The following is a 10,664-nucleotide window of genomic DNA, read 5'->3' on the forward strand; positions in this document are numbered from 1 at the left end:
ATAACTCCCCCCCCCCGCGCTCCCCTGCCCACTCACTCCCACTTCTTGGTCCTGGCGTTCCCCTGTATGGGGCATATAAAGTTTGCAAGACCAAGGGGCCTCTCTTCCCAACGATGGCTGACTAGGCCATCTTCTGCTACATATGCAGCTAGAGACATGAGCTCTGGGGTTACTGGTTAGTTCACATTGTTGTTCCACCTATAGGGTTGCAGCCCTCTTCAGTTCCTTGGGTACTTTCTCTAGCTCCTCCATTGGGGTCTCTGTGTTCTATCCCATAGATGACTGTGGGAGTAGCTATATTTCTAGTGTTCTTTAGCCATATGTGACTAGTGGTTATCATTTTAAGGAGCACATTTTTAAAGATTTTAAAACTACCTGTCTTGTGTCCACCACATTTATGAGGAGCCAATGAAAGTAGGGTCAGCTTTAACAACTGTACTATCTCAGACTTTGAGAGACAACGGCCAGATCCTCAACACCAGACTAATCAGCCCATGCTGAACCTAATTTTTCTAGATGTGGTGGCTTTTTGATGATTTTTTTTTTTTTTTTTTGAGACAGGGCTTGCTATATGGCCTTAGCTGATCTGGAACTTGTTATTAGACCAGGGTGGTGTGAAACTCACAGAGATCCACCTGTCTGAGTGCTGGGAGTAAAGTCATGTGCCACCACACATAGCTAAAATTTTATTTTTATTTAAATATGTGCATATGTATGTGTGTGTACACATAAGTACAGGAAGAAGAACATTCTTTGTGTGTGTGTGTGTGTGTGTGTGTGTGTGTGTGTGAGTGTTCTGTTTGACTTTGATTATGAACAAGGGACACTATTAAAGAAAATACAGCTCTGTTTTGCCCTCCTAACTTGAGAAAGGCATAAAGACACCTAACAAAGGACAAGCCCCAGCATTCATGTGTATAAGATTTTATTTGGCTTGTTTTTATGTAAATGAAAATTCTTTCCACAACATATCACTATTCATATACACTATTCATATATTTAATATTTTATACTAAGTATTTTATAAGATGCTCAATTTAGAAATCTGGAAATGTAATGTATGGTATTATGTATGCCCAAGAAGCAATGAAGATGGTTAATTTTCTATTTTATAGAGTGTTTGTTCAATTGTTTTCCATGTGAATTATGACTGGTTCTGATCCAACTATACATTAAAACATGATTTCTAAGGCAATTAAAATACAGAAGTCGATTAGCAATGACAGACTGTATACTCTAATGTACAAAAGACATCTATTAGCTGTGATCCTTAGGATAACAAGGATGCCTCTGAACAATTACCACTGTGTTGAAGGGATGCTTGGGAACTCCATCCTTGGTCACGATGCTCACAGTCCTCAAGGGTTTCAGTGTCTGGTACAGCGCTGCGAGCTCGGCTCTCTTTCTTCATGGTCTAACTTTATGCATTAGCACTACTGGAACATGTGTGAAGTTTCACTCATATAATGACTTAGTTTAAAACACTTTACATTTGTTTATGTGTGTGTGCATGTGCACCAGAGCATGCATGTGAAAGTCAGCTTGTTAGGTTGGTTCTTTAGGTTGGTTCTCCAAATTCATGGGCTTCAAGGATGAACTTACCAACCTTATGGTTGAGCCATAAGTTATAAGTTATTTCTCACCAGCCCCATAAGCTATTTTAATAAGTTCTTTACATAGACTCTTTGGTTCCTACCGTATGAAAAATTTCTCTGTATTTGATAGCAATTTTTCTTTTTCAGGTACTATTCTCCTGGGTACTCAGACATACTTCTGCAGAGGGTCGACAGTTATCAGCCACCTTCGAACTGAACGAAGCAATTACAATACTCAGATTCACAGGAGAGTAAGGATAACAATTGTTAAAGATCTTTCTAAAGTGTCTGAAACAAGTACATCCTAGTTTTCTTCGATGTGGAATATTTTAATATTTTCTATATTTATGCAATCCTTTAGAAATTATTAGCTGAAATATATGAAAAGACTAGTTATAATCATTTACACAAATAAAGAGGAGCTTAAAAGGCAATACAGGGTTTTAAGGTATTTATTTTTCTACAAAGTGCATAAAAACAACACAACACACACATCCTTGCGACTGGATGTAAATGAGACAATGCTGTTTGAAAACGTTTAGTTATGTCCTCACAGATCAGATAGGTAAGGAAACCTGACCTTGACAGTTACACAGAAAGACAGAAAAGGGAGTGTGGAGAGAGAAATGACGACCGACTAGGGATGAGGTAGGAAAGGGGGTGCTGGGCGCCGAGAAAGGAGTTGTGCATGGCCACTTAAGAACACTGAATCATTGCAAGAGATCTGCAGATCGGTTGCCTGCCTTTTTCCTGAGAATCTAGGAAAGCCCCCCTCTTTATTCCTGGTTCTGGAACAGTTTTCTTCTCACCCTGCATGAAGTGTTTCTTGCCTTCCATGGACCCTGACAATCCAGCTCTCCATTCCCACTGAAAGGGTCTTGATTCCTGTTCAAGGTTGCAGATACAGAAAATACGTCCTTAGAATTCCCTTTTCCCAGGTTCACTTTCCCAACTTTCAGAATTTACGAATTTAAGAATTTAAGGTATAATTTGAGAATAATAGCAGCAGCCTTAGACTTAACACATTTCACTTAGGAAATTGTAATGGGGTCAAAGTAGAGTCCAACAGAACACTAAAGATAGCGTTGCAAAACCTTTTTTTTTTTTTTTTTTTTTTTTTTTCTAATTTTCTCTACCTCGCCAATACCCCTCTCACTTTAGGAACCTTTGTTTAGATTCACATATCCTGGTTGTTATGACTATGTCTTTGGGCATAACAGGATATCTCTTTTTAATTTATGCGTGTGAGTGTTTTATCTGCGTGTATGTCTGTGTACCAAGGGCATGCCTGGTGCCCACTGAGGCAGAAGAGGACTTCAGATGCACTGGGATTGGAGTTACAGATGGTTGTAAACCATCACGTGGGTGTGCTGGGAATTGAACTAGGTTCCTCTGGAAGAGCAAGCAGCCAGGGCTCTTAACCACTGAGCCATCTTTTACTAGCCCCTAAAGCCCCTAAAGGGTTATTCCTTGAGAAGGACTTCCTGGAGGCCTGAAGGACAGAGGGGAGCCCAGGAAGTTCCTACATTACGGTGGTCCCTGAAAACCTGGTTTAAAGTTTCCTTCTTGGACGCCATTAATGTTTCCTCGGAGGGAAAGCACCCATTCCCTGTATTTATCTCTTCCATATTTATTTTTTACAGGCAAACAGCTTTGTTGCATCTTTCAAGACTTCTTCACAACCAGCAACGAATCTCCCATATCTCTCTCTCTCTCTCTCTCTCTCTCTCTCTCTCTCTCTCTCTCTCTCTCTCTCGTTTAAACTCATGTCAAACCAGAATACATAGAGATTTCCTTTCTGTGGTAGCATTGAGAACCGAACTCATGGTTATGTATGTACAATGTACACCCCTGACTTTATTAATATTTCTTACTCCATTTTGTTTCTTTACAGCAATTTCTTAGACACATTACATAGGAGAATATAATTTTTATTCCTGATTTTGTAGCTTCCCTTTCTTTTTCCTGCCTGTCTGTCTTACAAAGCCGGTTAAGGACCCGAGGAAATAGGTAGCTTTCATCATTCTTAATTAAAAGTATTTTTAAATCTGATGTCTCAGCACCGGGGAGCTGACAGCACAGGATTTCAGGTTCTCTGTGACAGATTAAGAACCCGTGTGACACACACAAAGTAAGCCAACAAAACCAAGCACAGCAGCAGCAGCTCCCGGACAGACAGGACAGTGACAGAAGGTAAGTTACCTCGGTTACAGTAGCTTTAGATGTTGGGTGGTGAGTTTCTTCTCATTTCTTGTTACTCCATTATACCTTGCAGTTGGCACTTTTCACTTTATATACATCATTTTCTCTTTATCAAGGAGTACTAGAGTAGGAATAAAATAATACTGTCCTGCCAGATGTTCCTAATTTCATCAGCTGGAATTGGGACATTTTAAGTTTTGTTTCTTTTGTTTGAGGTAGGGTCTATCATGTAGCCCTGGCTGTCCTGGAACTTTCTGTGTAGACCAGGCTAGCCTCCAACTCTGAAAGGACTGCTTGCCTCTGCCTTCAAAGTACTGTCTCTAGGGGATATGTCCCCATACCCAGTTATAAAAAATGTTTATTTACAAGACACTTTAAGCAATGTAAAACTTTTTTTAAATATAGCATTTAAAAAGCCTTTTTGTGTTAAAGCAATAATAATGTCTGCCACTGATGATATTCTCGTGCATTTTCACTGCTGGTTTGAGTTTGGTCAACGCCAATTGTTTGTGCAGACTAACCCCTTCCTGCCATTCCCTGTAGTTTATTTAAGCTTTAACTTTCTATAAGAATTCCTCTTATGTGATGGTTAACTACTGCTGGAGCTTCAGGAATGGAGTTGGCCAGACCTTCTTTTTGCAGAAGCTCCTTCACCTGTTGTGGGAAGAGATTGAGTAGTACGTTTCTGAAAGGGATCTTGAGGCCTGAGTTCTAGTCACCAGTCAGTTAGGGAGTAAGGGCGAGCCATGTTCAGGAGACAACCTAGACCGAAGCAGGTAACAATGTTGTAACTCTTCATCCCACAGGCTTCATATGATTTGTGGGACAGAGCTAGACATTGTGACCAACACTTGTGAAGTGTCACTCAGTCCTCATTCTTAGGTGTGTGGGGTTTAAGCCCGATGATTTACGATAGAACAAAACTACTTTCCTGCCATCATGGAGTTTTCTGGCGTGCACACTTTCCCAGAGGGAGCAAACCATCCATCAAGCACGGAACACAAGCAGTCCTATTTAACAAAGATGTGAAAACAAACGACAGCCCCACAATCACAGGACATTGGCCTGCTTCTCTGTTTCCTCTCTAAAAACAAAACAAAACAAAACAGAACAACAACAAAAATAACAACAACAAACCAACCAAAACCCTTCCCCAAATGAATCAAGGATTTGCTAGAAATTAAGCTCTTAACATAAACCTCAAGGTGAGGCCATCTCTCTAAGAAGTCATTTAGAACTGACCTTGAAAAGATGAATTTTCTGTAACCGTCCCTTTAAGATAAATGCTAGCAAATGTTAGGGCTTATTTGGCCACCAACTTTGATGTGGAGAAAACTTAATTTGTAGTTACCTTCCCAGAGATTGGCAGGATCAAATTACAAGTCTGTATCTATAACTGTTGTATTTTCCAATTGCTTCAAAACCTTTTGAGTTTTAAAATTAGATTTTGGTAAAATATGAAGATATCACTTTGTTTTTAATCAGTCCTGTAGGCTATAAAGTTAAACCCCGTCAGTGGCACTGCTTTAAAGACTGCAAGGCTTTGTTTGTAAATGTCACTGATGGTGTGGAAGGTGGAAGGGAGAAACACAGTTCACATCTCAGGACCCAGGGAGGCTCGCTATTAGCAGAACTTCAAATGCTTCCTAAGCCTTGTGCAGTTAGAAAAAGCAGGGAAAATGTATCCGTGTTATTCATGAATTTAAAATAAAATTCCCAGAGGCACAGCAGTTCCTTTGTTTTATAGAGCACAGTTTTCATTTTTCTCTATCTAAATGAGTTTAGGGGAAATCCTCAGTGATTAATCTAGGAATCAGCATAAAAAATATTTATTTTTGAATTTTTCTTATTCACGATTGGCATATTTTCTATAGTAATGTTAACTGAATGCTGGTTCAAGAATATTAATATATCACCATCATAAAATGGTCTAGTATACATATAGATATTTTTTGGAAAAAAGTTATACTAAAATATAAAACATATATTACTGATTACCTATGTATTCAAAGTTTGCTGAATATGAAGATGTCCAGAAGCTTGTGAATGACTGCAACCTACTGAGTTCTTCACTTTACATATTTCTGTGTATAGAGTAATGTAAACTGTGTCATTGCTGTTCTCTTCAGCTCCCAGTGTTGCCATCACTCTAGCAAGCAGGCAGCAGGCAGAGGAAGCAGCAGGCTGGGTCGAGAGGCACCAGGGCCTCTGGTGCCTGACTGATTTAGGCTGAGTCAACTTTCTCACTATGGCCAGCCAAATCTCTTCCTGTTCTGATGCTTTTGTTTTCTGAAATAGTGTAGAAGGGACCAGAGTTTTAAGGAGACCAAGTCCACATGAGAATCCCCAAACTACTGTGCTCCTCCGAGTGAGGCTGTGAACAGATTACCAACAGCATCCCTTTCCTACAACTCTGAGGGTTATAGAGGCTGAAGAATCACAGGACTTGGCAGGGCAGGAAGCCACCCTCAGTCTACACGGCTTTGAGTTGAAAAGCTGACCAGTCCTCAAAACATTTTATTTCCATTGGCACACCTTGTTGTAATAATCTTATTTTGTTAAAATAAGACACTTGACTGCCATCTGCTGGAAAATTCTCTTTGTAAATATGCAAATTTATGATGTCCATGGCTTAACCATGACACCCAGGATGCCTTTGTGTAAACCATGAGCTGCAATACTGGACTCATAGCAATCAATGAACGTCTACTCACTACTGTTCTGACTTCTGTGAAGTGCTGTTTAGAAAAGCATTCCAGGTCACACTGGGTACAAATAAATTAACCTGAAAAATTAAAAATTCAAATTAAATCTCAGTAAAAGGAATTGGCACTTTCTGCCATTTCCCACTTGACCAAAAAGAATATTCTATAGAAAGCCCATAGTTAAAGTTTGCCGAGATACTACGTGAGGGGCTGGAGAGATGAGTCAGCAGTTACAGAGCGCTGTTACTCGTGTAGAGGACCAGAGTTAAACAACTCCTGGGGCTCAAAACCATGTGTAATTCCAGATCCAGGGGATCTGACACCATCTTCTGGTGGTCGAGCCAGCATGTAGGAGAGCAACTGTGCTGTGCCCTGATCACCCCGGTTACCCAGGCAGGGATAGAGCAGGTCTCTGCTCTTGCAGGAAGTCCTTACTGTAGTGATGATTGCACACAAAGGGAAAATTCTGACTTATTTTCATACCTATCTAGCACTACAATCACAGAGAATATTGGGGAGCATTACACACCCTCGGGAGAGTTCATTCACAGTGGGAAAACTCTTATCAGGATAAAGGATTTATCGCTGGCAGAGACCACGGGTGCCAGGGTGGCTTAGAGAAACCTAGAGGAAACAATAGACTGTTGTTCAAAATTTTGAAATGCCACAACTATCACAGTAGTGTGGTAAATGGTACTAACAGCTCCAAGGGTCATACTGTGTAAGGATGGAAAATTGACCGGCCAGGTATCATCTGCAGAGAGTCCACAGGACATACCATGGTGATAAAATACATTCAAAAGGGTAACATTACCAAGGACCTCAGTGGAGACTGTCTCTGCATGTAGGGCTCACTGGAAGAGATGCAGTTATACAACTGGGGCTCCTTGGCAGAAATAAGGAAAGGATCCCAAAATAAGAGAAGTCAGATAATACCAGAAGCAAAGTGTATTTAATTATTTCAACAGGATAAGGTTAATGTACCATCCAGTGGTCCTATCCTGACATTTATGAAGATAGTCAATAGAACTGAATGTTCTAGAGGCAAGACAAGTCTACAGGGATAAAAGTTTAAAACAGAGTAAAAGATGGCTGGGTTGGGAGAGTTTAGCTGCCTGTGCTGTTTAGTTTGCGAATCTCAACAGAGAAATTGTCTCTAGTGGGTTGGCCTTTGGGCAGGTCTATGGGGCATTCTCTTAATTACTGATTGATGAAGTCGTCAGTCCACTGTGGGTGGTGCCATTCCTAAGCAGATAGGTCTGAGTTATGTTAAAACAAACAAACAAACAAACAAACAAACAAAAAAACGTATTGCCAGGCAGTGGTGGCACATGCCTTTAATCCCAGCACTTGGGAGGTAGAGGCAGGTGGATTTCTGAGTTCGAGGCCAGCCTGGTCTACAGAGTGAGTCCCAGGACAGCCAGGGCTATACAGAGAAACCCTGTCTTGAAAAACCAAAAGAAAAGAAAAGAAAAGAAAAGAAAAGAAAAGAAAAGAAAAGAAAGAAAACAGAGTGTCTAAAATAATGCATAAAAAAATACCCAAAAAGAAAAAAAAATCAATAAAAGTGTCACAGAGGCTTTTCCCCTGTGGATTGATGAGCTTTTGTACCGAGGGTAAGGAAGGCACTCCTGGTGACTCAATCCTTGCATCTTTTTTATTTTCTTCCATTTTTCAAATTACCTCTTTGCAAAGATTTTGGTGTTAAATCCTGCTTCTCTGTTTAAACCATCAATTCCAATGAATTCCCTGAAGGCCTTTGGGAAGAAAAGACTAAGTTAGGAAAGGAAAGAAAAACCACTAGGAGTCTATGTAGGGAGAGGGGAAAGAGCGGGGACTTGGGTCATCGCTATGCTTCATGTCTTACTGATGGTTAAATACAGTGGCTGGTTCTGTTTTCTGCCACTTGAGGGTTATTTAATTAAATTCATGACCGAGGACGCTCACCAGCCCTGAGTCTAAACTAATTGCTTCTCTGTTGGTGAGATGTAAAGCCAGGACTGATTTTCCCCTGGCTGGTAGCTCTCCTCTCTGACTCATGAGTGTTATCTCCACTCCCCTCCACACGTAATTTGATCTCTGTATTTGATCCCTATTTAGTAGTACACTTCCCTAAACAGATGTCCGAGTAATTAAAATTCCACATGGGCACTCGAGTCAGCGAGTTACATGTATTTAATAGTTGGCTTAGAAACTTTTCACCCTTGGCTTTCCTGCCACCCTACCCTGGTGCTTTGTGTTACTGGCCTTTAGCAGGTTTAAATATTACAGTTCAAGTTGGCTGTGTTTGTTTTCCTGCAAGTGTTGAGTCTTCTTTTGCTGACAGCATTGTCCCACAAGTTCCAGGTCTTTCTTTCAACTCACCTGGATTTCCACCAGCATCCAAATTCTCACTGAATGAATCATCTGTGTACATTCATGCCAGATTAGCAATTAAAAAAAAATCTTAACAAGGTTTTTATATCCATGAATTAAGAGTGTCCTTTATCATCCCCCCCACCCCGACATAGCCAAATATTTAAGTCTGAAAAATCTTCAAACAAAACAAAACAAAAGAGGCATGCTCATGAACCAGTGACACCCAGAAATTAAGAGTTTTTGGGGACCAGGGAAGTTGCGGACGTTTTTGGGACCAGGGAGGTTGCGGACTCCGTGGCTGTCATCACGCCACAAAATGAATATATTGAATTGCACTGCAAACGATATGGATATTGTTTGAACTACCATGAGAAAAAGAGAAAGAAAGACGGTCTAGAGGCCTGTGAACATTCAAAGAAGGAAAAAAAAATGAAAAGAAAAAAGAAAGAGATTAGCCTGAAGGCTAAGCTCTACCAGAGACAGCGCCATGCCCAGAAAATACAAGTGAGATGAAAATACAAGTAAGATGCATGAGAAGAGAAACACCAAGCAGAAGGAAGATGAGAAGACTCCACAGGGAGCATCCCCGCCTATCTGCTGGACAGAGAGGGGCAGTCGAGAGCAAAAGAACTTTCCAACATGATTAAGCAGAAACGAAAAGAAAAGGTGGGAAAATGGGAGGTCCCTCTACCCAAACTTCATGTCCGAGGAGAGAAAGAAGTATTGAAAGTTATTAGAACAGAAAAAAGACATGGAAGAGAATGGTTACTAAAGTCTGCTCTGCTGATGATGGCTTTACAAGAAAACCACCTAAATATGAAAGGTTCATTAGGCCAATGGGTCTACGTTTCAAAAAAGCCCATGTCACACCCCCTGAGCTGAAAGCTACCTTGTGCCTGCCTATACTCGGTGTGTAAAAGAATCCATCATTCCCATTATATACAACCCTGGGTGTGATCACCAAAGGTACAGTTATTGAAGTGAATGTGAGAGAGTTGGGCCTTGTGACACAAGGAGGCAAGGTGATTTGGGGAAAGTATGCCAAGTTACCAACAATCCTGAGAATGACGCATGCATAAATGAGATCTTGCTGGTTTGACAGTGACGTCATTCATACAAGTCATTCCACTCAATACTGAAGACTGTCAGGGAAACACTGGGATGTTTCTGAACTACCGAGCAGCCTTACCCCATGTGCAGTCATCAAGAAGTATTAATTAAGTTGTAAAGGAAAATCAAACACTGCTCAGTTGAAAAAAAAAAAAAACAGAAAAAACAAAAAACAACTCCCCCCAAACAACAAGACCTCCCAAAGGGCTATGAGATGAAATACTAAGAACTTGTTTGGTTGCTGTAAGTCACCAAAGGCCTCTAATGTGTTTAGAGGACAAGCTGGGGAGAGGTTATTACATGGCGTGTGCTACTTTGGGAGACTTAAAACTTCCATTCACTTACAGAAGTTATTTATAAAAATGTGTTACCACTGAAAAGACTATATTCGTAATGATAAATCTGATAGGGACATACCTTTAAACAAAACTTTTGGACAATGTTGAAACATAAAAGAGGTATACAAATTCACCTTCCAGCTGACAGATAAGCATCAATTTTAAATTACAAAGAACTAAAGTCTTTTTAAGGATGTATCAGTTTAGATACCTATCAAATTAGCCAGCCGAAAATCAAGTAAGTGACAATTTTTTTTCTTTCATTTATTTATTTATTTATTTATTTATTTATTTATTATTTTCTTTTTTTTTATCAGCAGTGTTATTTTATTTTATTTTTTTCTCAATTTTTTTTT

General features: G+C 40.1%; 1 protein-coding gene and 1 pseudogene across 1 annotated transcript in view; both read left to right on the plus strand.

The window, feature by feature from the left end:
• The window catches only part of Spag6 (sperm associated antigen 6), a 48,078-nt gene extending 46,049 nt beyond the window's left edge, over positions 1-2,029 (plus strand). Inside the window, exon 11 of the mRNA XM_021194582.1 lies at positions 1,743-2,029. Coding sequence (XP_021050241.1) covers positions 1,743-1,812 — 70 coding nt within the window. The 3' untranslated portion in view covers positions 1,813-2,029. The remainder of the gene's footprint in view (positions 1-1,742) is intronic.
• A 209-nt stretch (positions 2,030-2,238) lies between these two features.
• LOC110319640 lies at positions 2,239-9,959 on the plus strand (annotated as a pseudogene).
• The last annotated feature ends 705 nt before the right edge of the window (positions 9,960-10,664 follow it).

The sequence above is a fragment of the Mus pahari genome, chromosome 3 (assembly GCF_900095145.1).
Source record: "Mus pahari chromosome 3, PAHARI_EIJ_v1.1, whole genome shotgun sequence".
NCBI classification, from domain to species: Eukaryota; Metazoa; Chordata; class Mammalia; order Rodentia; family Muridae; genus Mus; species Mus pahari.